This window comes from Mesoplodon bidens, assembly GCF_964165515.1.
Source record: "Mesoplodon bidens genome assembly, chromosome: 9".
Lineage (NCBI taxonomy): Eukaryota > Metazoa > Chordata > Mammalia > Artiodactyla > Ziphiidae > Mesoplodon > Mesoplodon bidens.
This window is the reverse complement of record NC_138166.1, coordinates 81,937,976-81,965,401: the sequence shown is the minus strand read 5'-3', so window position 1 is coordinate 81,965,401 and position 27,426 is coordinate 81,937,976. Positions and strand designations below refer to the sequence as shown.

Here is a 27,426-nt window from a genome sequence, read left to right as displayed (position 1 = left end):
GTTGTGGCCTCTTCCATTGCGGAGCACAGGCTCCAGACGCGCAGGCTCAGCGGCCTTGACTCGTGGGCCCAACCGCTCCGCAGAATGTGGGATCTTCCCAGACTGGGGCATGAACACGTGTCCCCTGCATCGGCAGGCGGACTGTCAACCACTGAGCCACCAGGGAGGTCCAGTAGTCTTTATTTTAAAGTGTATTTTGTTTGTTATGAGAGTTGCTACTCTAGCTTTCTTTTGATTTCCATTAGCATGGAATATCTTTTTCCATCCCCTCACTTTCAGTCTGTTTCAGTCTGTATGTTTCCCTAGGTCTGAAGGTAGTCTTTTGTAGACAGCATATATACAGGTCTTGTTTTTAGATCCATTCAGCCAGTGTATGTCTTTGGTTGGAGCATTTAAACCATTTACATTTGAGGTAATTATCAGTATGCACATTCCTATTACCATTTTCTTAATTGTTTTGGGTTTGTTATTGTAGGTCTTTTCCTTCTCTTGTGTTTCCTGCCTCGAGAAGTTCCTTTAGCATTTGTTGTAAAGCTGGTTTGTTGGTGATGGATTCTCTTAGCTTTTGCTTGTCTGTAAAGGTTTTAATTTCTCTGTCAAATCTGAATTAGATCCTTTCTGGGTAGAGTAATCTTGGTTGTAGGTTGTTCCCCTTCATCACTTTAAATATGTCCTGCCACTCCCTTCTGACTTGCAGAGGTTCTGCTGAAAGATCAGCTGTTAACCTTACGAGGATTCCCTTGTATGTTATTTGTTGCTTTTCCTTTGCTGCTTTTAGTATTTTTTCTCAATATTTAATTTTTAATTTGATTAATGTGTCTTGGTGTGTTTCTCCTTGGATTTATCCTTTATGGGACTCTCTGTGCTTCTTGGACTTGACTATTTCTTTTCCCATATTAGGGAAGTTTTCAACTATAATCTCTTCAAATATTTTCTCAGTTCCTTTCTTTTTCTCCTCTTCTTCTGGGACCCCTATAATTCGAATGTTCGTGCATTTAATGTTGTCCCAGAGGTCTCTGAGACTGTCCTCAGTTCTTTTCATTCTTTTTTCTTTATTCTGCTCTGCAGTAGGTATTTCCACTATTTTATCTTCCAGGTCACTTAACCGTTCTTCTCCCTCAGTTAGTCTGCTATTGATCCCTTCTAGAGAATTTTTAGTTTCATTTATTATGTTTTTCATCATTGTTTGTTTGCTTTTTAGTTCTTCGAGGTCCTTGTTCAATGTTTCTTGTATTTTCTCCATTCTATTTGCAAGATTTTAGATCATCTTTACTATCATTACTCTGAATTCTTTTTCAGGAGAGTGCCTATTTCCTTTTCATTTGTTTGGTGTGGTGGGTTTTTACCTTTCTCCTTCATCTGCTGTGTGTTTCTCTGTCCTCTCATTTTGCTTAACTTACTGTTTGGGGGTCTCCTTTTTGCAGGCTGAAGGTCTGTAGTTCCTTTTGTTTTTGCTGTCTTCCCCCAGTAGGTGAGGTTGATTCAGTGGGTTATGTAGGCTTCCTGGTGGAGGGGATTGGTGCCTGTGTTCTGGTGGATGAGGCTGGATCTTGTCTTTCTGGTGGGCAGGACTGCTTCCGGTGGTGTGTTTTGGGGTGTCTGTGAACTTATTATGATTTTGGGCAGCCTCTCTGCCAATGAGTGGGGCTGTGTTCCTGTCTTGCTAGTTGTTTGGCATGGGGTGTCCAGCACTTGAGCTTGCTGGTCGGTGAGTGGACCTGGGTCTTAGCGTTGAGATGGAGATCTCTGGGAGAGTTCTCGCTGATTGATATTATGTGGGGCCAGGAGGTTTGTGGTGGTCCAGTGTCCTGAACTCAGCTCTCCCACCTCAGAGGCTCAGGCCTGACACCCAGCTGGAGCACCAAGACTCTGTCAGCCACACAGCCAGGTATGTGGGCGGTTTCTTGCCTTTTGGGAAGTCTGAGGTCTTCTGCCAGCATTCAGTAGGTGTTCTGTAGGAGTTGTTCCACATGTAAATGTATTTTTGATGTATTTGTTGGGAGGAAGGTGATCTCCACGTCTCACTCCTCTGCCATCTTGAAGGTCCCACAAGTCATTTATTAATCATCACACTGTGGGTATCATTTCATACATTTCTACTTTTCTTTTTTAATCATAACTGTTAGCCTTTGTCAAATTATACTTCCCGTCTGGCTTCTGAATCTGCCATTCCCACAGCTATCACCCCACTTCAGGCCATTATGAAAGCCTCCTTAAATTTTGCAGTAACTTCACAACTCTCTCCCCACCTCCAGTCCCTTCATTCTCCAGTGTATTTTAATATATCCTGCCAGGTTAATTTTATAAAGCACAGCTGTGATAATGTCACACCATCACTAAGAAAGGAAATCTCCTGTGGCTGCCCCTCACCTACCAAATTAAGCACAAACTGTTTGTACTGGCCTTCAACATTTTCCACAAAATATCCCCAGACTTACCTCTGTGTTGAGTCTCTCGTCATACAAAGCATGCTTCAGCCTGTTGATCCATTGACATGGAAGATCCTTGGAAGTAAGAAAGTTACCTTTGACTTTGCCATGTGGGCTGTGCTCTTTGAAATGTCTTGTGGAGAGACCAAGTCAAATTAGCTGTAAAAGTAGTAAAGAAATTTGGGTGTTACCATCATAGAAAGTATTGCTTCTGCATTTATGAGATATACTTTTTCTATGTAATAAAAAACTTTCCCTCATTCACTACTTAATTAGTCTGAACTACTGAAAGGAAAGTTAAATATAGATTTTTCCCCCTGTTTGTTATCAATTTTTAGTGTAATGATTCAATGTCCAACTAACTTCCAGGGATGACCAATGAATTTCTGAGTATTATTATGAATTCGTGCATCATTATATATTTACATTCATTTTAGTTATTTTTCTTCTTGATGCACATTGTCCCATGCTAGGTAATGAATCCATTTCTTTTAGATTTTAGAACATAGAGATGACAACAAATAAGCCATTAAAGGTAAAATGACATTCACCCTTTATAGGCTTATTTATTTTAGTCTGAGTTCTGGGTCCCTCTGGACTCATTTTAGGAACAAAATGTTAGTGATTAAAGAAACTTCTTGTTCTCAGTGAAGGTCATTATTGACACTTTATTTTATTGTTTCTGTGGGCTTCCTTGGTCTTACTTTGTTCTTTGTTGTAGGCTATGTTCATTCATTTTTTCGTGTTTGTTGACTCTTTTAATACTAGTTACTGGGGACATGATGCTGAATACGATGGACAGCACTACTGATTTTTTTTGTTGTTGTTTTCTTGGCTATGCCAAGTGGCTTGTGGGATTTTAATTCCCTGACCACCTGGGATTAAACCCAAGCCCTTGGCAGTGAGAGCATGGAGTCCTAACCACTGGACCGCCAGGGAATTCCCCAGGGCTACTGTTCTTGTGAAGCTGAAATCCTACAGGAGATACAGACATTAAACAATAAATTACACAAATAATAACACAATTCCAATAGAAGTGGGTGCTGTGAAGGAGAAACTCAAGAGTGTTATAAACAACTGTGTCAGGGGGTTCTGACCTGTTGGAGGAAAGGGGCAGGGAAGGTTTCCCTGAGGAACTCCTCTTTGAGCAGAGATCTGAAGGATGAGCAAGGATTTAGGTGAAGCGGGTAGATGAGCACAGAACATAGCAAGTGAGAAGGCCTTACAAAGAGAAGAAACATAGTCCCTTTGAGGGCTGAAAGAAAGGCCACTGTGGCTGGAGTGTGGAGACCTAAAGGATGATTGAAACAGTTTGGAGATCATGTAGGGAGCAGCCCACACAAGGCCTTCTAGATCATGGTAAGGATGGTACAGTTTTTTAAATAGAGGGCTATCATAATCAGATCTGCATTTGGCTGGAGAGTGGGAAATACATTAGGAGGACACAAGGGTGTCCACACAAGAGATGCCACTAGAGATCCAGGTGGGAAATGTCTGTCTTCATTTCAAAAAGTATTCCTTGTTTTAAAGTCTTCTTTGTCTAGTCATAGCTATTTTAGCTTTCATATGATTAGTATTTCTATGGTATATATATATATATATATATATATATGTATGTATTTAATAATTTATTTATTTATTATTTATTTATTTTTGGCTGTGTTGGTCTTAGTTGCGGCACACGGGATCTTTGTTGAGGCATGTGGGATCTTTCGTTGTGGTGCGTGGGCTCTTCCTTGCGGCGCGCGGGCTTCTCTCTAGTTGTGGTGTGCCAGTTTTCTCTTCTCTAGTTGCGGTGCACAGGCTCCAGAGCTCGTGGGCTCTGCAGTTTGCAGCATGCGGGCTCTCTCATTGAGGCCTGTGAGTTCAGTAGTTGTGGCACACGGGCTTAGTTGCCCCACAGCATGGGGGATCTTAATCCCCCAATTAGGGATCGAACCTGCGTCCCCTGCATTGGAAGGCGGATTCTTTACCACTGGACCACCAGGGAAGTCCCTGGTATATATTTTATCTTCTTACTTCAAACTTCTCTGTGCTTTTTTATATTAAAGTGAATTTCTTTTTTTTCAGCTTTATCGAGGTATAATTGACAAATAAAATGATACTATATTTAAAATGAACAAGGTTCTTAGCACTTAGCAACAGAGTCAAGGGGAAACTTGTACAGATTTCTGGAGCTTTTTCTCTGCTTAGCTTCTTCTTCTCTGGTTCTTGGACCTACAAATTACTGTCACTTCAGTTTCTTTGAACTCTGTTTTCTCAACTCAGTGGGATCACCTTGTTTTGTTTGAGATGCCCCTCCCTACTCCACAGTCCAGAAGGTGCCTCTGGCAGAAAGCCAGGGCAGTCAGAGGGCTCACCTCACTTGTTTCCCTTTCTCAGAGATCGCAGTCCTGAACTGCTTCTTGTCTAAAGTAGTTATTTCATATATTTTGTCCAGTTTCCTAGTTGTTTACAGTGTGTGTGTGGGTACATCTAGTCCCAGTTATTTATTTATTTATTTTTTCGGTTTAAATGATCTGTGACTAGAACACAAAATAAAACGTGTAAAATAGAGATTCGACCAACATGGTTGAATAATAATTTTGATGTAATTGAATCCTATTTTTCATTTCTTGCTACAGAAAATTTTTAACTACATCTGGGAATTTTCTAGAAATTTGTGAAATGCCTCTTTTCTTTTTTCTCTCTTTTTTTTAACATCTTTATTGGAGTATAATTGCTTTACAATGGTGTGTTAGTTTCTGCTTTATAACAAAATGAATCATTTATACATATACATATGTTCCCATATCTCTTCCCTCTTGTGTCTCCCTCCCTCTCACCCTCCCTATCCTACCCTCTAGGTGGTCACAAAGCACCGAGCTGATCTCCCTGTGCTATGCGGCTGCTTCCCACTAGCTATCTATTTTACATTTGGTAGTGTATATATGTCCATGCCACTCTCTCACTTTGTCACAGCTTACCCTTCCCCCTCCCCATATCCTCAAGTCCATGCTCTAGTAGGTCTGTGTCTTTATTCCCATCTTATCCCTAGGTTCTTCATGACCGTTTTTTTTTTTTCTTAGATTCCATATATATGTGTTAACATACGGTATTTGTTGGGACCTAATGAAACTTAAAACCTTTTGCACAGTAAAGGAAACCATAAACAAGACCAAAAGACAACCCTCAGAATGGGAGAAAATATTTCCAAAGAAGCAACTGACAAAGGATTAATCTCCAAAATTTACAAGCAGCTCATGCAGCTCAATAACAGAAAAACAAACAACCCAATCCAAAAATGGGCAGAAGACTTAAATAGACATTTCTCCAAAAAAGATATACAGATTGACAACAAACACATGAAAGAATAGTCCCAGTTATTTTATCATGGCTAGAAGCTCGAGTCTGTGCATTCAGTTTTGATCATGTTGAACTTAAGGTACGTTTGAAATTTCTAAGTGGAAGTCCATTATCCAGTTGGTTTTAGATTTGCACTTTAGAGAAGAAATCTGGGTTGAAGAGAAAAATTGGGGAATTGTAGTAGTATGGATAGTGATCAGAGTCATAAACATAATTGGATGTTATCACTTGTGAGAATGAAAGTATGTGAAGAAAAATGGGCTTTGGGTCAGGCCTCAAGGAACTTCGCTTTCAAGTCCCAGGCAGGGAAAGATGAACTAGAGGGATGACAGAGAAGGAACTTCTAGAGAGGTAGGAGAAAACCAGGAGAGCCTGTTGCAGAAGCCAGGGAAGGTATTGTTAAGATTTTCATGATAATGATTGTCAAGATTTTAACGACGCTGGTTCAGGTGAAAGGAGAACTGAGAATTGGCCATTGGATTTTGTGACATGAAAAGTTTGAGTGGCCTTGCCCAGAGCAGTTTCAGGAGAGCACTGGACAGAAACCAGATTTAATGGTGAGGAGAGAATGGGAGGTAAGACAGTGGAGAGGTTAAGTTTAGACAATTTTTTAAAGTTGAGTTGTAAATGGAAGCCAAGAATTAGCTTGAGAGCTGTAACTGGATGAGAATATCAGAAATGGTTTCATTTCTTTTCTTTTTTAAAAAAAGTTTTCACTTTAAATAAGGGAGCATTGAGTGTATAGAAATGCTGGTGGGAAGGACCTGGCTGAGAGTATAAGGTTAATGATTTGAGAGAGAGGCAATAATCTATAGTATCAGGAGCAGAAAAGCTGCTGCATGTTCAATTCATGAGTTGAGACTTGACCTTACATAGAAAATGTGATATATCTTCTCACAACAGAAGGAAAGGAGAGAAAATGGGTGCCCAGGAAGTCAGGTTTGTTGATTTGGTGGTGGGAAATTGAGAGCTATCTTTAACTGATGGCTTCTACTTCTTATGGAGAATGTTTGAAAAATATGTGTCCCATATTGACATAGATCTGAAGAACTTTTGAAGAGAATTTGGTAATGTTTAATCAGAAACAATGGACAGAATAATGCAGTTAAGTCTGTGTAGGCCCAGACATTTTAATTACAACATCTGGCTGATGATTAGTCATGAAGGGACTCAGTGACCCAGAAGACTAGAATGAATGGAATGAGACTGTTACTGAACTCAGGTTTAGCTGCTCATTGCTCAGGAATCCAATACTGAGAGACAAGTGTTGGGTGAAAGGAAAGATAGCTTTATTGAGGAAGCTGGCAATCCTGGGGAGAAGGTGGACTCATGTCCCAAAGAACCAACTCCCCACTGCTGATTAGTGGGCAAGAGCTTTTAAAGGGGAGTTTCAGGGGTACACAGGTGGGTTGGGGAGTCCTATGTGCAAAACAGCACAGTTAGCTCTGACAGTCGTCTTGAAACTGGTCATGTGTTGGTCTGATCAGCATCATCTTGATTGTTTTAAGTACAGTTAATCTTCAATTCCAGGGTTGGTGTGCTGCCTTTTCCTTGAGGTGGGTTCTTGGAATTGTGCAAGATGGAGCAGCTTATGTCATGGCTACAGTCTGGTCGTCATGTAGTTAACTTTTCCAACTGGTGGGGGTTTCGGTGTCTACAAAACAGCTCAAAGGATATGGCTCAGAATATTATCTGTAACCCTTGAGGAGGAACCAAAGGTCCTTGACTATGTTTAATGGCTAAACTATTGTTATTTTGTCTTTCTTTACTATTTTCCTTTGTTTCTGTATTTTCTTACTTCTCTGATTAAATTTATTCTTTGGAACTTAGGGGTTGGGGAGGGGAGGTCTGTCCCAGGAAGGCCCCATAGGGTCTTGCTCAGTTACAAGACAACCCTGAACCAAGTCTCCACCAGTCCAGAAAGATGCCTGCCAGATCATTAGGTCAATGGTAGCCCCTGAGCAAGGAAGGAGAGAAAACAGTGGCTTCTTTGCCTGTTCCATCCTCTGCTAGAGGCTCCCATTTCTCTCCTCTTCCCAGCTTGCTTTCCCTATTTCTGATATTCAGTTCTCAAGCCTCACTGCTGTGTCTATCCATCCTCTTCTCCTCAATCTCTAGCTTTATCTTTCTAATTCTGGTTTCTCATCCAATCCTTAACATTCTTCTCACTCTTCTTGATCCCTCTCCTGAAAATAGTGTCTTCATTACTTATTGAAAACTTTTCCCCCATATTTCAGCATTTCCAAATCCTTCTCTTCTTGTGTGTTTGTCCTCTTGCTTTCTTTTTTGTAGCCACCTTGAGTCCCACTTGTTCTCCACTCTATATTTGTTTACAAAAGAAAAGTCTACATTTTCAGTATGCAGTTTCAATTTGAGGTTGATTATATTCTTAAATGCCATCTGAGCTGCTTTAAATTTTCTCAAATTTTATTCCTTAGAATGGAAAAAAAAAGGGCATCTAAAGAGCAGTATGTAAGTCTCATCAAGTTTGAGGTTGAAATAGTATTTTTTTTTAAAGACAGAAGTGCCTGAAATGTTTTTGTTTTGTTTTTCGCTTCTTTTTTAAAAAGAGGGCCCAGTGATATTTACATATAGTCTGGGAAACCATTATGAAAACATTTACACATTTAGATTACTTAGAAAATTAGAGAGAATTGGAATAACAGTGAACGTCTTCATATCCCTAAATTATGGTCCATGAAAAAGAATGTAGCTCTTCATAAAAAGAGAAAAGTATATTTTCACTTAAGCACCAAATATGTGGGAAGCTTTTGAGAAGTACTTTTATCAGGTAGGCTGCAGATATTAAGAGTTAGGAATCTGAGTTGTCTTACTGTGACTAGTAGGCAGTTAATCCACAACATACATGGATCATCTACCATGTACAAAGTACTTGCCTAGCATCTGTGAAAGAATAACAGTGTAAACCCAAGCCTAAGCTCTCAAGCCAACCCTCTGATAGGGAGTAGGCATTAGGAATAAATTTGATCTTCAAAACTCAAGTGCAAGAAACTTTTTTCTTCTGTATCAAATAACTCTGGCACTGAGCCACATTGACTAGGATGTTAAGAAATTCAATCACTGTCATATTTTGGGCCTGTACTTCAGTTTCCAGTGCTATGGAGGTGTTTGCTGTAGAGACTCTCACTGTAGTCCCCGTGGGCTATTTAAAGGTGGTGACTCCATTCCTCCCATGGCAAGAATAGGAAAGGGGCTTCTTTGATGAGGTTTCTGGGTTCCTGGGCACTGGGAGGGAGCAAAATGAAGATCTCCATCATTCTGAGTCCCAAATGAAGCACCTCTCTCACTCTCCATTTCCATTTCCAATTCCTCCTCTTCAAACCTTGTGTGATCCTCTTTCTCTAGATAATTCAGCTGTACAGTCTCTGTAAACAAAGGCTTCTGAAAACAAGGCGTGTTTATTCTCTAGGGCATACAGGCTTGATTGCTCTTGGGGAGGGCACAAAAGGGAAAAAAAGGAAGAAAATTTTTTCATGGGTCTTCTGAAACAACAATAATTAGATTAAAAAAGTCAATAAATTATCATGCTGCATAGGAGTACTATGGGAAACATTGATAACAAGGTACATTGCATGTTATATTTGACATTCTATCATGCAGCATTTGTCAAATTTTTATTTTTCCAAAACTCATTACTTATTTGCAAATAAGTAAGAAACATATTTAAAAACCTTACTGCCTCAGTACTGCCGTGATGTATTCACTGGTCTATAAATTTGCCAGTACACTAAAAATAAACTTTATGCCAAAATTTGATGCAAGGATTGAAACATAATACTCTTAAGTATAATTTTTGAGTAGTTGGATATTTTTGAAAAGAAATGTCTACCTATAAGGAGAAGTTGTTCACCTTAGGGGAGGGGAACATCAGGTTCAAGGCACCACCTTCTTCATCAAGTGAACCTAGAGAGACCTTGTATATCTACCCATGATGACAACATCCAGATCTACCAAAATCATCCTTGCAATTAATGCATTTAAATCCCTTTGAGCATGATATGGAAAAATTTCAAAAGAAGATATAGGGCTCCTGAGTACACAGTCAATGCTTTAGACTAGAGCAATACTTCTCCAACTTTATTGTTGGAGAACTACCTGGAGATCTTGTTAAAATACAGATTCTCATTCAGTATGTCTGGGGTGGGGCCTGAGGTTCTGCATTTCTAAGAAGCTCCCAGGTGATGCTGATGCTGTGGGTTTGTTGACAATGCTGAGCAGCAAGGTTGTAGAGACTCCAGTTTCTGTAGTCAGTGCAGATAAATTGACTTTTTTGCATTGTGAATATATCTTTTATACCAAATCACATGGATACTTTTTTTTTCCTTTCAAGGCATTTTGTACCTAAATTTAATTTTTGAAAAAATCTTCATTTATGGTGGCTAACCTGACCAATGAAAGATATAAGAAAGATGAGGGCCAGACAAAAGGTAGACCAAAGTAGACCGAAGTCATGCATTGTGTGCTGTAGATGGAACACACTCAATGCTGTATAGACAGAAACTGTTACAATAAAGTATGTAGTAGTCACATACATTTGGAGCCAGGCTGATGGACTTGCTGTATTTTGAGACCCTTGGTGCATCTGTTGGTTTCCAGTTTATGCTGTGGGAGAGATGGCAAGTTTTGGATGTGTGGTTTTGACATACCAGTTGGACACTCAAGAGGAGATTTCAAATAAGTAGAACTTGGGTGTGGAGCTCAGCAAAGAGATTTAGTCTGGATGTATAGATTTAGTCTGGATGTATAGTTGGTGGGGTCCAAGCTCCAGCTGAACCATGAAATATGACCCCGAGGGAGTTGTGTATGTGACCAGAAGAAGTAAGGACAGGGAACTATGGTTGCTTCCTCAGAAACTTGAGCACTCATGGAAGGCAAACCTACTGAAGAATGAACATTTAAAAATGGACTTGAGGTAGTGGAGGGCAGAGGTGCTTAAGAGATGAGTCAAGAGTCAGACTGCCTAGATTTGAATCCCATTCTGCCATTCACAAATTATTCAGCCTCAGAAAAGTTACTTAAGTTCTTCAGATCTCAGTTTTCTCATCTGCAAAATGGGGACAGAACACGTAGCACAGTTCTTGGCCAATACAACATGTTAAATAAATGTTGGCAAAACCAACCAAACACATGAAGACACATACATGCACACATAGTGTTTCATGAGTTAGGTGTGCAGATGGGATCTGACACATAAAGGAGGTTTGTCAAGGGCAGTAAGCTGGCCTTCTCAAAAAAAGATTGTGGAGGGGCAGAGATGGGCAGAAAGGCTAATCAGTCCACTTTGGGGAAACTTAATGTGATGCCCTTTGGATACGAATATGATGAGATGATGTTTGTCAGAGGAACATGGGCTTGGCACATTCTCCCGTGTGGAGTGGAATAATGGAATCTGAGTCATTTACATTATTTCATCTACTTTTCCTCTTATCCAATGATGGCCATTTATGAAGCTGGCTATTTGTTTTTTGGATAAGGAGTGGTTTTTCTTTTTCCTGTGAAAATGGAGCTAAGTAAGTAAAGTAAGACCTTTAATCTCATCTGTACCCTCTTGTAACATATGGAGTTCACCAGCTTAGACAACATCAAGGAAATGAAAATTTCCAGTGGTATTTAGTGTTCAGAATCAGTACCTGGAGGATGCCAGGTGGTGGATAAATAATCAGTTGGAGACCAGGATATCAATCAAGGCGGATAATCACTGAAAGTCCAAGAAATCGTCAACCGAGAAACTTATCTGCAGAGACAAATGTCCCTATCAACATTCTGCCTTATTTCTGGGATTCAAATCATGTATTATTGAGTGGCAAAATGCCAGTCTAAATGGAATATTTGCTAGATTAAGTTTTATTGACTTCGATTCGTTGGTTATAATTGCTAACTTTTTATTCTTTAGTGTTTGAGTGCTGACATGCTTGGGGGGAAAGTTGAAACACAGTGGTGATTGCACAGCAAGGAAATCAGCAGAAGAGGAAAATTAAATGCTAGGTGATGGTTTGAAGTCAGCAGTGAAGGGAATGAGTTGGGAGAAGAGTTAAATTTTTAAGTGATTTAGCAAATGATGCTAAGAAAGTGCCATGCCATCATTTGGTTTTTCTAATATAACAAATCATAATTGATCATTTTTTTGTGTACTCATGTAAGAAAACCTCGTTACAGAAAATATTCGCTGTCCTAAGCAACTCATTGCAAAATTCTCCTTCTCTTTTGTTTGAAAGAATACTTAGAGATGATTTCACTTTGAAATCCCAAGCTGCTTGAAAACTTTGTTGAGAAGGTATCAGAGAAGTATCTTTTACTCTGAAATGCAGTGGAATTCTGGCAGTAGTGGTTAGAAATAGTGAAATCAGGGAGTGACATTCTCCTGATCTCTCCGGGATGCTGGTCACTGAGAACAGTCTTTAGAGGTGGACAGATTCGTTTATTTCTCTTTCCTCCTCCTGAGAAGTGCCAAAAATGTGTATCATCTTGAAAGAAAAAAAAAAAAAAAACTAGATTATTCTCCTGGGTCAGTTCTAACCTGCTTCTCATGTCTTTTGAAATACTATCCCAAAGCTTTCACTGTCTGCGTAAAAATGAAGAGAGTTTCTTTTTAGTTTTCAATCACCTTTTTTTTAAAACTTTTTAAAGGAAACACATATCTGAGCTTATAAGTAATATTAAGTATACATTTATTTTTTCCTGGGTTCTTGTGTTAAAGTTGTTTCTCTTCTATGGGCTTAGTTTCTGCTGGATTCATTCATTCTTTCATCGTCCACCTATCCATTTATTTGTTCATTCATTCCGGACCCCTACAAACCTCAGGATCTATGAGAACATGATGCAGTTGCCTGCTGATAATTACATAGTTATTTTCTTAAATAGTTCTGGTATGAGAATCCCAATTAGGCATACGCTAGTTAAAAATGGTATGTGTAAAAAGCAGGGGAGCAGTGGTCTTTGCTTTAATATTATTCCGCCTTTAGCAAGTTTCTAAAATTAAGTACCTGTCAGTCGACTGCCCCTCCTACTCACTTGTACACATTGGGTGGTTTACACATTTGAAGGAAGTCTGAAGTGAGAGGCAATCTGTGGCTGGTATTCCATTCCCTGTTCTCCCTCATTTTTCGTGTGTCAGCTTAATGTCATTCCTCAGGGAAGCCTGCCCAGTGCCCACCCCCGCCCCCCAGATGAGTTACTCTTTGCAGCCTGTGCTTCTTTTTCACAGCAGTCATCACAAGTGCTGTTAAGTGTTTATTTGGGTGATTGTTTACTTAATGCCTATCTTTTCCATCTGACCATATGCTCTGTGAGGGTGGGGGGAACCATGTGTTGTTTATGGCCCAATCCCCAGAGCCTGTCATGGTGTCTGGCACATAGTGTGAGCTAATTTGTTGAATGAACTAATCAAAAAGTAACCATTAAAAAGACATTAAATTTAATTTAACCACTAATCAGAAAAAGTGTGCATATTGAATTAGCCTTTTTCATTTGTGTGTAATACTGCATATGTACCGGTTATCATTTCCTAGAAATCACAGCATACTGAAATGTGTGGAAATTAGAAGAAAATACAGTGTTCACTTTTTTTTTATAAGGGAAAATTGAAGATCAGGAGAAACCATAAACTAGACGAACTATAGAACTAGTTGGAATATTAAAGTCCCTTCCTTAAAAATTGTAAAAAAATAAAGGTTTTAAATTCAGCTTGCTATTAGAACTTTTGAATGAATATATGCAGGGTAGTTAGGCTTAAAAACTCCCACACTGCTAGTGATTTGATAGATTATAACAACTTTTTCCCCTAGGAGCTGCTGTGCTTTCTCACTGTAAAATGTAATTAGCAGATGTAGAAAAAGGTTTATTAATCTTACAGGATATAACTATGGCTGTTTATATGTAAATTCTTTCATGTTCACGGATTGCTTGTCTTTCATTTTAAATAAACAGGTTAGAAGTCAGATGTCATTACCAATTTTTTTTTTTTTTTTTTTTTTTTTTTTGCTGTACGCGGGCCTCTCACTGTTGTGGCCTCTCCCGTTGCGGAGCACAGGCTCCGGATGCGCAGGCTCAGCGGCCATGGCTCACGGGCCCAGCTGCTCCGCGGCATGTGGGATCTTCCCAGACCGGGGCACGAACCCGTGTTCCCTGCATCGGCAGGCGGACTCTCAACTACTGCGCCACCAGGGAAGCCCGTCATTACCAATTTGATTAAAATCATTACAATTCTTTTTTTTTTCTTAGCAGGTCATTACTTATTTTATTTATCAAAAGATAATGCTAACTTAATTGGCCTAGTTTTAGGGTTGGAATTTCCAATAGCCAAACCAAAATGTCTTAGTGTAGATGTTCTGCCAAAAGTATTTGAAAGCATCAAGTTATAAATAGAAAAAAAGCAAAATAACATAGAAGACTGGATATCTGCACCACCATCCGCTGGTTTATTTAAAGTGTCTAATGATCAATGATGAATGAGGCTGGGGATGGGTAGCTTCTGCTCGCCCCTCCCGTTTACCTTCTCTCTTGTGCCGTCTGTTCACTCTCCTGGGAGGCAACTCTGTCCAGACAATGTCAATAGGTTCTTTGGCCCCTTGGTTTCCAGTGGATGTGGTCAAGGGGAGAGCCAGCAGGAGGTCAGGGAGGGCAGAGTTTGGGATATAATTTCCTGGCTCCCACCCTGTAGTGTTGCCAGGGGGCGGCTGTGTGCCTCCCTCTGGTGGGGGTGGGTGGTCACTGCTTCTCTCAAATGGTTTCTGTCTGTGACCCCTTCTGGTTTCTGTAACTGCTCCTTCCTCTGGTTCTTAGGGCACAGGGGTGGCAACTGACACACACCCCCCCACTTTTTTTTTTTTTTTTCGGTACGCGGGACTCTCACTGTTGTGGCCTCTCCCCGTTGCGGAGCACAGGCTCTGGACACGCAGGCTCAGCGGCCATGGCTCACAGGCCCAGCCATTCCGCGGCATGTGGGATCCTCCCTGACCGGGGCACGAACCCATGTCCCCTGCATCGGCAGGCGGACTCTCAACCACTGCGCCACCAGGGAAGCCCCAACTGACCCCTTTTGACTCTACTTGACTATGGCTTTCCACTGTCACTCTCTCTATACTGCCCCTGCCTTGAAAATAGTCCCCTTATTAACTCCCCTGAGTTACCTGAATTCAAGAGTGCCCTTGAATTCAGGTAACTCAGGGGAGTTTTCTCCCCTGAGTTTTCTTTGTTTCCCAGACTCATACAATACCCTTGAACAAGTGGTGATAAATGCACCCTTTTAAAACTCAGTAGAATACATCCAAGTGGATCATGTGAAACCAAGAGATGACATTGTAGTGTAACATATACGTCTACTTTCAGGCATACATACATATGTACAGAAATGCATTATTCATATTTTGAAGAAAGTGTGCCTCCTATGACTTCGTGTTCTTCATATTTGCCTCTGAAATTTCAGATTCACCATCAGCAGCAAACCATCTTTGAATTATTTATCTACTAGTGAGAATGGATTGACCTTGTCTCATCCTTCTCTGGTTGGCTCTGTTATGGGTGCTGTGCATTTGTGAGAAGGAAGTTTCTGGTGAGAGGTAAGGTCTGTATCCTGGCTCATAATAGAATTGCACTTATGACCTTAAAGGTACTAACCATCGCTCTATACTTAGTTGTGTTCACTGACCACAGGCCCTTTCACTGTGCATGTATAATTAGATGTTGCTTTCTCTGGATGAGCTGATGTTGCGGAGAAGGATAACGTTACAGTACAATGAAATCATTCTCTCTCTCCGTGGCCTCCACAATTTCCCGTTTCAATAGACCACCTCTCCTTTTCTTTTGCTAAACCCCACAAAGCATCAAAACACAAAAACTTGGGTCCTTCTCTGAATCAACGGTGGGAATGCAACTGAGAAGAGAGTCATGGACTAATTTCACATTGGGCATTAACTTGTACAAACAGGAAACTTACTCTCTGTCCACTGTGTGGATTTCTTTGAGCAGGTCCTGGTTTGGGAGGGGAATAGTACTTCAGAAACAAATTCAGGATAGTCATCACTCTTCTTATTACTTCACGCTTTGGCTCCACGTTCCTTTCTCCTTTTCCCTCTCCTCATTCCATTTTCATGAATCTGAGAGGAGCATGAAAGCTCAGGGTAGTGTGAGGAGGGGAAGGTCAGTGCTGAACATTGACTTCTAGCCCCAACTCCTCATTTTTATCCAATTTCTAATTAAATACTCACGTTTTGCTGCAAGCAACTAGTAGTTTTCATGCCAGAGAGCAGTCAAATCTGAAAAGACAAAGTTAATGGCTGTAATCATTATGCTTTTCTGGACCTGGTTCTGCAGTGAAAATAAATCCATCCCAAGACCAGGTGGCAGGAAGCTATCATAGCGATGGCTGCTGTTGCTAAGGCCAGCGTCACTGAAGAAGTGCTCAGACAAGCACTACCCCCTGAGGAAGAGCATGGCTTCAAGCTGATCTTTCACTGGAGAAAACCAATGATGCTATTGAACGGCACCAAGAACCCAACCCGCCAACCTCTTCTACCATTAAGGTCGACAATCAATGGATGAGGTTGTTTGTAGAGATGAAAAAGCACAAAAACCTTTTTAGTAGGAATTGATGGTGAAGATGTGTGTGACTCAGGTCTTAAATTGTCTTCTGTCTGCAAATCTGTCTTCAGATGTATGTGAGTTTCTTGCAGGAAGGCTTACATTTCCTATGATCCTCAGGGGCTTCCTCTAAGCTGTGCTTTAGGGCTCATTGCTTGTCAGGGGTGTCTTGGCTTCCTATGGGATCCTTGGCAAACCAGAAACTGTGGAAAATGGACATGGGATTCATGTCATTTTTTTTTTTTTTTTTTTTTTTTTTTGCGGTATGTGGGCCTCTCACTGTTGTGGCCTCTCCTGTTGCGGAGCACAGGCTCCGGATGCGCAGGCTCAGCGGCCATGGCTCACAGGCCCAGCCGCTCCATGGCATGTGGGATCTTCCCAGACTGGGGCACGAACCCGTGTCTCCTGCATTGGCAGGCAGACTCCCAACCACTGCGCCACCAGGGAAGCCCGGGATTCATGTCATTTTAAGCAGACGTGGAAAATTTCAAACTTAACATAGTATTTTAATGTGCAAACAGTAGAGAACTTTAAAGAGGCACCTGGGGTGGAATTGTAATCTTCTTGGGCCATGAAAGAGTATTTAGGGTGGTAAAAGCCTCACGGCCCCTTTGCATCTCAGTAACATCCCATCTCGCCCTGTCAGTCATGTGGAGTTAGATTCAGTGACTTCAACAGGGAGAGACACAGTCTACCTGAGGAAGCTGTAAGCACTCTCAGCTCTGTCTAGAAAGTGTATGAAGCAGTGGGCATGAGGCTTGGGGAAGAAATAGGGCTTCGCTGGGCCAGGGAACAGAAAGGAAGCCAGTCCGCTGAGTCAGGTTAGCAAGGGGAAAAGAGGTCAGATGCTGAATTGCAGGGTCCTGTGGAAGGAGTGTTAGGCTTTATTTTAAGATTACTGGGGAAATGACTGAAGGGCTTTCAGCAAGATTTTGATATTACCTGATTATTATTATTTTGTTTAAGATCGGTTTGGTTGCTGGTGTAGAATGGATTTGAGAGGGACAGGAATGGAAGCTGGAAGACCATCAGGTGGTTTCAGAAATCCAGATACCACAGTGGGTTGGACTAGGTCGGGGCGTGCTGTTTTGTTCTACCATCCCTACAGCATGGCCTGAGTTGACTAACTGAATGTTAGATTATGTCTGAGTTCTGGCCAGTAGGAAAGGGGGAGGGGCATGAGAAAGGCCTGCTGTCTCCCTTTAAGGACGTGTTTTCAGAAGTTACACTCACCGCTATACTAATGATCATAACTGCAAAGAAGCCTGGGAAATGTAGTTTTCTTCTAAGTGGCCAAGCCCTAGGTAAAAGTCTGGGGTTCTATCTGGAAGAAGTAGAAAACAGACACTGGAGGACAATAATATCTGCTAACTACTATTTAAAAAGAAAAATATATATATATATGTTTGTTTTTATCTTTAACAAAATAGCTAAGAAACTGTACGTGAATTTCTTTTGAAATAGAACTAAGTTGAGATCTAAGTTAAACTTTTGGAATATATTAGAGTATGTCAGTCCAAGATTCACAGAATACCTGGCTAATGTAGATCAAGTAATTAGTTTTATTAAGAGCTGGGCAAACACCAGATAACTTCCCAGACACATGGCTGGATTGGAAAGGATCCAGCGTGGACTTGAGGCCAAAATGGGGCCTCCCACTCCTACATCACATCGCAGACTTGGGAGCTGCTTCTGCCTGCACAGAAGACTTGATGTCTCTTATTCAATCAGCGGCATGGACTTCATGCTCTCTCACGCACATGTTGTCAGTAGAATATGGAAAGCGGTGGACTTCTGCCCCAAGAAAGGAGACCCTACCTGTTCCTCTTACCACACAGGGAAAAGAAATAAGCCTGGGCGGTGTGTGGGCAGGTCAGAGGATGAAGGCAGACAGAGCATTATCTACTCTTCCCAGTAAGCACAGAACTCTGACCTCTCATTCAGTTTCCCCTCCCCTTTGGGAGAATAAATAAGAGGAGGAGGTCTAGGTAGGAAACATGCATTCTGGAACTCCCCAAGAGGGGTGAGGTTGAGGGTAGGAATCTCTTCTTTTATAGGCTGAAGTGAAAATATAGTGGGAGAAGGAGAGGGTTGTTTTTCTAAACAAAACAATTATCAGAAAAGTGGAAGCTCAAGCAATTTTTAAAGCAGGGTATGGTGATGGGTATCTTGAGTCGTGCAATTGATTGCCTCAGATATGCTTTATTTGGGTAATGGAAATTGGCCGTATTTTAAGCACACATCATATTCTTATGAAACCTCAGCACAAGGAAAAGAAGAAATGGAAAAAAAAAAGCAAAATGACAGGTGTTTCCAAATGGTGCAATTTGATGCCTTAAGGCACTGAACCAAGAAAGGGAAGGAAAACATCCTGTAAGGACAGTGATGGAGGAGGCTTGGGAGGGAAAGTGGATGGAGAAGAGTTAGGAGGTTAGGGCAGGGCTGAGGGTGTGGAGGCGGGCCAGCGGATGTCCCTTCTACAGAGACCTGGAAGAGTGGGTGGACTGGTAGGGTTCTGGCACACTCACGGGATAATAGAAGAGAGGTGAATAAAAGGACCATTTATAAGGCGTGGGCACAGTTAAAGTCCCAAACCTGAGATGGGGGGAACTCAGGAACTAGCAACCGTGGGAAGACCTGAAGGGCCATGGGCAGTGACTCATCATGGGAACCTGGTGAGGGCCTCAGCCGCGGATGAGGACTCAGGTAGAGAAACACGGAGTGAGGGCTGTGGCGGGGGAAGGAGATGGGGACTTCACTACTCCCTTCTGTCTTCTCCTGCCCTCACATCTTCTGTAGGTGCCTCCCACTGGCCAAATTCAACTGAAAGCCTGAAGTGAGGGAGCCCAGGTGAGACAGTCACAAAGCAACCTCCTAGGACATACAGCAGGATGGAGAAGATCGAGAGGGACAAATGGAGAAGAGCCCACATGATATTTTGGTGGAATGTAGGGTAGGGGGCCATGGGGAAGAGGCTGTATCAAAATTCCTGCCGCAGTTTGAGTAATTAATTGCCTCCAAACATTCATTGAGCACTTGCTCTATTAGGTGCTGGTGACACCAAATAAATCACCAGGGACTTTGTCCCTGAGGGGCTCCTACGCCAGCACACAATTGTGGTTATAATGGCAGATGATGGAGGCTGTGGGACAAGGGGCAACAAAAGACAGCTCTGCCTGAAAGCGTTAGTGAAAGCTTCCCAGGGAGGAGGGGATGGATGGATGGATGGATAAATGGATGGATGGATGGATGGATTGAAGTACAGTTTATTTACAATATTGTGTTAGTTTCAGGTGTACAGCAAAGTGATTCAGTTATACATATATGTATCTATTCTTTTTCAGATTCTTTTCCCTTATAGGTTATTACAAAATATACAGTATAGAGTTCCCTGTGCTATACAGTAGGTCCTTGTTGGTTATCTGTTTTATATGCAGTAGTGTGTATATGTCAATCCCAAACTTTTGAGCTGGATATTGCATTTGTGCAGAAGATCACCAGGTGGAGGAGAGGGGTCTCTCTACACAGAGAACAGCATGGGCAGGGATGCAAGTGCCATCAGGGTATGACAGCAAAGGCTTGAAGTTGGGAAGGAGGATGGGACAGAATCTGACACCAGGGCTTCAGGAGCCAGACTGAAGTGTTGGGATATTATCCTTTGAACGGGCAAGTGGGACTTAACAGAGGCTTATAAAGGATGTGGCATCTTACAAAGGATGAGCTGATGCAGAATGCATTCCTTAACACCTCTTTTCTTGGTACACTCTCCTTTTCCCTCTCATTTCCCTCTTTACTTCTATGCCCCATCCACTACATTTTTTTTATTGTTGTTTTTGTTTCTGGTAGCTGAAACCTCCAGGGTGAAGGGATTAGTTAGGATGGATTCAGTATAGGGAAAAGAAAAAGAAACATTCCAGGTTTTTAAAAAATTCCCACTTTTGTTGCCAGTAGGGGTTTAATTTGAGGGTAGTGGAAATATTGGGGATGCCAACACAGAAATTAAAATACTTAATGAGCCAATGCTTAGGGGTCGACCACGATAAACTAAAAATGAGATGCGACTCCATGACAATTTGAAAAGCCTTGAAATATGCTCAGTATACCCTGGCGTCTATTATTGTAGGCTGAGACATAGCAAGAACTGAACAAATGAAAATACAAACACATACTCTCACATTACTTTTCCACACATTGATCCGCAAAGAGAAAACTCTCCAAGACTTTGCGGAGAAAGTCCTTTACCTAATTATTCAAACAATCATTTCTTATCTGCACTTTTATTTTATATACACTTTACACCTGCTTAATTAATCCTACATATGACGCTGACTGCTAATTAAACAGCCCTGAAAGTGACTGACTGAAGGTAGTAATTTGAGATAATTAGTTTTTGTTTCAAACACTAAATTTTCACACTTTGTGCTCATTTTTAGAAAAAGGTGGCTCATTATTATAAGCAGGGTGGGGGCTGTGTAGGGCATTTTCCTGCTAGACTCTGGGCAGCTGAGGAAGTGGGAGGATTATTATACATCCAAATAAGACAAGGAAATGGTATGGTGCCGTAGAATTTGCTATAGAATGCTCCCCATCCCCTCCTACACACACACACACACACACACACACACACACACACACACACACACACACAGAATCCCTTCCAAAATGAAGGTCAGGCTCATGGATCTTTTTCATTAGAACATAGAAATGAACATGCTCTGGATCTTTGGGAAAGTTTTACCTAGTAAAGTGTAGACCTCACTGAATCATCCATTGTCTCTTTCCCAGGTCCTCTAGAAGCAAGCAAGAAAAGGCAAAAAAATCCAAGATTTGGTGTGTGGTTAGAGATCTGGACTGGTGTCCTTGCTAAGTAGTTCTGTGCTACAAAGACACAAAGCCTAATCAAGGGGACAGTCTATCAAGAGATGGCTGGTGTATCTGGCAGAGAAAGCAAAAGGGCAAAAAGGAGGCAGGTCAAGACTAGTTTTCATGATCCCACAATGTTAACAGGCAAGTTATTTTGGTCCTACCAGAAGAATTGGGTGTGAAATAGGCTAAATCATTTTTTGTAGGCAATATAGATAGACACAGGTTACACAGAAGTGGAACAAATCCTGCAGCACCCTGGAGAGCTCCAAGCACATTCTTTTACTTCTCTTCCCCGGGCAAGGAGGCTTTTATATCTTAGGATGTTCAATGTCACTTCACTGGCTACCAATACGGAGTAGAACTCTCTAGACCTAAGAAAGGTTTGGATGCAGATGTTGAGGGTTTATAAAGGTGTCAAGATGAGAGTCAAAACCTCCTTGTGGCTTGGGAATCATCTGGCCAGGGAGTGGTGGGTGATGGTTGGATCCCAGAGTGTGCAGCCTTGTGTGGGAAGATGGAACTGCAGCTTCTTTGACATCAGAGCACTGACATTAGCTGCAGAATCTGATGGAGAGCAGAATTAATGGTTTTATGTACAAGTCAAACCTGCATCTTCAACCAAGCAACCTGAGTTAGCGCATCGTGGAATCATTTTGACCTCTGAACTTTCACACCACAGCAAGGCAGCAGAGGAGTAATGAGATGTACATCTCCTAAACTCCAGATCCCACAATACCATTGCCCACTTTTTAGTTGTTTTCATCGATCTCACAGGAACCTCAAAAGAAACAAATCAAAAATTGAACACATCATTTTTGTCTTCCGAATCTCCTCTTGTTTTTCTGTCTTGGTAAATAGCAAACATCGTCTACTCAGATACCAAAGCCATAGAACTGAGAGTCATTACACATTTTTCTTACACCTTTCCTTGTCTTTTAGATACTTACAGGTTCTACACCCTTCCTTTTTTCCACCTGCCACTGCCTTATTTCAGTTTTTATACTTTCTTACATAGATTTCTGTAGTAGTTTTCTAACTGGTTGTCCTGCATCTAGTATGGTTTCCCTTTAATTCAGTTTATCTCTAAGCATAGTGTGGGTCCACCTGCATCAGATTCTTCTGGAGGGCATATTAAAATGCAGATTCTTAAATCTCTAGACATACTAAGTCAGAACCTTTGGGAATGGGGCTGCCCAGGTGGACACTGAAATTTGAGGGTTGCTACTCTCCCCACTGCTGCCAATGTGATCTTTCTAAAACAAGAATTTGATTATGCCATTCCCTTGGTTACAATCATGCTGTGCTTCCCCATGGCCTTGGTAATAAAATCCACACTCCTTGTCATACCTGACTAGCCCTTCGTCCTCTGGTTTCTGTCTAGCTTTGTAATTTTACTTCCTGACATTCCTCCCTTGGTACCCTGCATTCCTACCACGTGAAATGCTGCAATACCATGCCCTTTCTTTCTTTCTTTTTTTTTTTTTTTGATGTGGACCATTTTTAAAGTCTTTATTGAATTTGTTACAATATTGCTTCTGTTTTATGTTTTGGTTTTTTGGCTGCAAGGCATGTAGGATCTTAGCTCTCCCACCAGGGACTGAACCCTCACCCCCTGCATTGGAAGGCGAAGTCTTAACCACTGGACCGCCAGGGAAGTCCCACCATGCCCTTTCTTGACTCTATGGCCTTGGACATGCAGTTTCATGTGGCTGAAATATCCTTCCTGGCCTATTTGCCAGATTTCCTGCATCTTCTGTGCTCCATCTAGCCTGCATGTCCTTCTGCCATACTTCTTTAACATCCCTGTATTCTTCTATCCTAGCACTTTTCACTGGTAGAGTAAGAATCTTCACTTGTTTATACGAGTGAATATTGCATTTCAAATATTTTTAGGGGTAGATTTATGGCGTGCAGTTAATTTGTTCCTCAGCTTGAATTTATTTAGGAGAAATGACATACGATCTCTAATTTTGAATATCTTCTAGCAATTCACTCTTTTTATGTCAGAAAATAGTCTCTTTTCCTAAAGCAATTATGGTATGGATTCCTGTTTTGTGATTTTTTTTTTGAGGGTTGGAAGGCTGGAAAGATGTTATAATTAAAAGATACGTGGTTAACTATTCCCAAATCTTATTGTGGTATGTAGTGATTATATCAATAAGCAGTGGCTAGCCTTGCAAAACTATATATTTAAAATACTTAACCAAAAATATAATCTTAAGACTGAAATGGTATCAAGTATAAAAATAGTCTCATGTTAAATTCTCTGTTCATTATTATGTAGCCTTTATGTCCTAAAGCCAAAGATGATTTCAGAGGTGACTTTTTCTGAAGCATGTATGCACATTTCATGTTCATTTCTGCCTCATTTCCACACCAGAACTTATCATGTACAGAATAAAAAAGCAACAAAAACAAAAAGCACAAATGCTTTGCTTTGGCTTCTGAAACAATGGGACCTGAACCAAAACTAACTGTTTAGAAATGTGCTTTGAAAGAAAGTGAGTCCACAGACCCTTATAAAATACTTTCTAATTAAGTTGGTGGTCATGAAACCATATTTTGGCTGCAGGCTGATCTGTCTAGGTTTCTGGTATAGCTTTGGCTATTTAGTCTCCTGTGTGACAATCCATCATTTGACAGCATTCCTCATGGGTTGAAATGACCTGTCATTTGTTTTGCAGATACCTCAAATCAGCTATGCATCCACAGCCCCAGAGCTAAGTGATAACACCAGGTATGACTTCTTCTCTCGGGTGGTCCCCCCTGACTCCTACCAAGCGCAAGCCATGGTGGACATTGTGACGGCACTGGGATGGAATTATGTGTCAACACTGGCTTCTGAGGGCAACTACGGAGAGAGCGGTGTGGAGGCCTTCACGCACATCTCGCGGGAGATTGGTAAGCATGTATTTATCAGATTATTGCATTTGGAGATGACAGGTTGCAGAAGCCTGTGCACCCCCAAGAGCTCTCTGATCTGTATGGGATAATTAGAGCTCCTAGAGATACACGACCTAGGCTGTCCACTCTAGGGGTAAGCTGGATTTATTATAAATGATTTTGTTGTTCTTGGTCTATCAAGGTGACACTTCGGTGCTAATTTAGGAATTAGAGCTCCTGACTCAGGCGAACATTGTTTAAAGCTGTCTGTTTTGACGAGGGAGTTTGCTGGCACATTAGAGCCACTGTAAATTTGAATAAGTGGCATACTATTTGATTGTTCTAGATGGAGGTTTACATTAGCAAGTCATTAAATTTTTTTAAAAAGGCAGTGGAATTTAACATCCAACACTAGAGGGAATTAAGACTGGTAATCATCTTAAAATAATACTGAAGTAGCCCCCAAGTCTATACATAAGCGATATTCTTATTCTCATATTTCACTTTTTGAATTTTTATTCTTACCTCAAACTCTGAAGCTTACAGTGGGATTAAGGGCAAGATGTGAAAACTTGGTTAAAACAGGGTGCTCGTGAACCCTGTCCCGGGTTTTTTCAAGGTTCTCATCCAAATCTCTGTAGGCATTTTACTACGTGTATATTTAGCCATGAGGCTTACATTACGTGGAAAAACCAGAAAACAAAAACAACTTAGGGCATAAATGTTATTGCTGACTGGTCAACAATATAACTTTGTGGATGAAAGGAGACATGTTACCATTACTTAACAAATGCTATTGTTCTTACTAAGAATTACTGAATAAAATTTGCATATTTTTCTATAAAAGTGACAACAATGTTTTGTCGAAAATTTAAAGTGTCCTTTAGCTGTTTTTGAGTAATTTTGAACTTGCAGGAAATTATATTGGTAATTTATTGTTTTTCTTAGAAGCTTCAATGCAGGAAAAGACCATGGGAGTGATTTGGGCTTATTCTCTAATTAGCAAAGACAAAGTTATTGGAATAAGGTTTCCTCTTGAAACACTTGTAGATGCCTGCGATCTGTTCTTCTGCATATAACAGAACATGGAAACTTATTATACATAATATTTGGTGTGTTTAGCATTTGTTCCAGTGCTATGCTGTTACAGAAAATGTAGAAAAGACCTGGTTTTGTTGGAAAGATTGGCTTAATTTATTTAAGGGACAGCTATTCATTCCTGTTGTAAATATCCATGATGCCATAATCTGTGCTGTTTGGAATTTTAAATTATATCACTACTGCTATAAAGATGATTCAAAACATTGAATTGAACTTTAAATGATGGTAAATTACATTACCTTCTTGGAAAAGAATCCCAAGTTTATCCTTAGGAGAAATGCCCACTCGAATGAAAACAATAGCTTCTGGAAGCAGGGTTAATGCATTATTTAAGCAGCTGATGTCGGTTCTCACCAAAGTGGTAATTCAATGACAGAAGGAAACTAATAGAGTATGTATTGAAAGGAGAAGTTTTCTGCAGTGATCCTGTACATTCTCAAGTATAGGGCACATTTTGTGTGCACGAAACAGATTACTATGAAAAATTCAGTACAGGACATGATTTGCCAATTGTTGAAGCATCTGATAAAATGCATTGTTCTAGAAGTTAAGTGAGATCTCAGTTTTACTCTTCTTACTAAAAAAGAAATATTTCGTTTTCACTTTTAAGGAGCATTGCTCTTCTTAGGTAACTGTCACCTAAAAGGATTCAGACAGTACCATTAATTATTGCTGTCTCTATCTTAGTCATTAGTATGGGAGAAAATAATTTTAGGGCCTTGTGTAGGATGCTCCTGATAGAGCAACCTGTTCCTTCTGTGTTGATCCTTTCAGTATTCTGTGACGTGATTGGCTGTCCATTCTATTTCAGTTCTCACTTATCTGGGGAATGGAGGAGGGCTGGGTTGTCAATTAATATGCAGAATACTGAAAAGGCCAAATTAGTACCACACTAGAGTATGCCATGGAATATATTAAATAACAAAATCATCCCTCATTTTAATGACAAAGATTTTATCCAGAACAAAAATAGCTGAAAATGAAACCTTTTACATGACAATGATATTAATGGGAATGGCATAGGGTAGCAACTTAACCCATTCTGAAATGATCTGATGCCTCTAATGAAAATTCATTAGTTCTATAATATTTTCTCCTCTTACTACAACATTGATGACATCTCTGTCACTGTGTTACTAGTGTTTTTAAAAATCTTAGTCTCTTGACTGAGAAGGAGATGTATACATTCATTTTTTGGAGTGTCTGCCTATTAATGAAATTGTATATTTTCCTGACTCTTCTAAATTTTCCTGTACTCTGTTCAGGATTTCTCTCTTCAAGAACGTTGATTGCTAAGAAATTTCAGTGTAAATTGAGGCTTCCTATGTTTTGTCTCTGATTAATTCTGACAGATCATAATGGAATGATAGTGAAAGGAAAATCTGTTTAGTGGTACAATGCCTGTACAGTTTGATTAGAACGTTTTTCATTTTAACAAAATCCGAGACTTGGGGAAGTGTCCTTTGTGAGTCTTGGAGAACGAAATTTATGAGTGAATGATGGTCATGAACACAGATGCCAGTGATGTCTCTTCTCTGGTCAGGATCCTTCTCAGGGAGAGAGGGACAGGAATTATTTGATAAAATAAGACAAATAACCCCTTGATATCCTAGCTGTTATAATCTCAGCCCCTTGACTATAGCATTTTTATTGGAGAAGTCAAAAGAAAAATATTTGGGATCAACAAATAGCACAATTTGACTGGATCATAGTTTGTGTAGTGAGGTATGGAAGACAAAACTGGAAGGCTTTGTGACAAGGACACATAGGTGAGTACTTTATCTCATAGGATAGTAACTTTATCCTTTATTTTCTAGACAGTGGAGGAAACTACCAAGGAGAGAGGGGTCTACTAGGATATGTATTTAAGACTTTGCTAATGAGAAGTGAAAGATGGGGAGACCAGTTGAGAGGCCTCTGTAGTATCAGTCTTAGCCTCACATGGTAGTGGTAATAGAAGTGGAAGAGGGAACAGACTTGAGAGGCACTTGGAGGTGGAGTCTCTGGAACTTAGCAATTGATTGGAATTAGAGCTCGAAGGGAAGAAAAAAATTAAGCTTGAAATTCTGAACCTGGGCAATTGGGAGAATGCAAGTGCCATGAATAGAAAAGAGACAGTGAAGTGGAAAGTTTGGTTTGGGGTGGGAAGCATAGTTTGGTTATGAACCCAATAAACTGTGAGTACTGGTACATACCTTTGTAG

At 40.7% G+C, this 27,426-nt stretch overlaps 1 protein-coding gene across 3 annotated transcripts in view; it reads left to right on the top strand.

Annotated features, from left to right (window-relative positions):
* GRM8 (glutamate metabotropic receptor 8) overlaps positions 1 to 27,426 on the top strand; it is a gene marked incomplete at both ends in the record, with an annotated part of 776,918 nt that overhangs the window by 108,272 nt on the left and 641,220 nt on the right. For all 3 annotated transcript variants that reach the window (XM_081244335.1, XM_081244336.1, XM_081244334.1), the window contains one exon: positions 23,924 to 24,140. In XM_081244335.1, the coding sequence (XP_081100461.1) occupies positions 23,924 to 24,140 (217 nt within the window). The remainder of the gene's footprint in view (positions 1 to 23,923; positions 24,141 to 27,426) is intronic.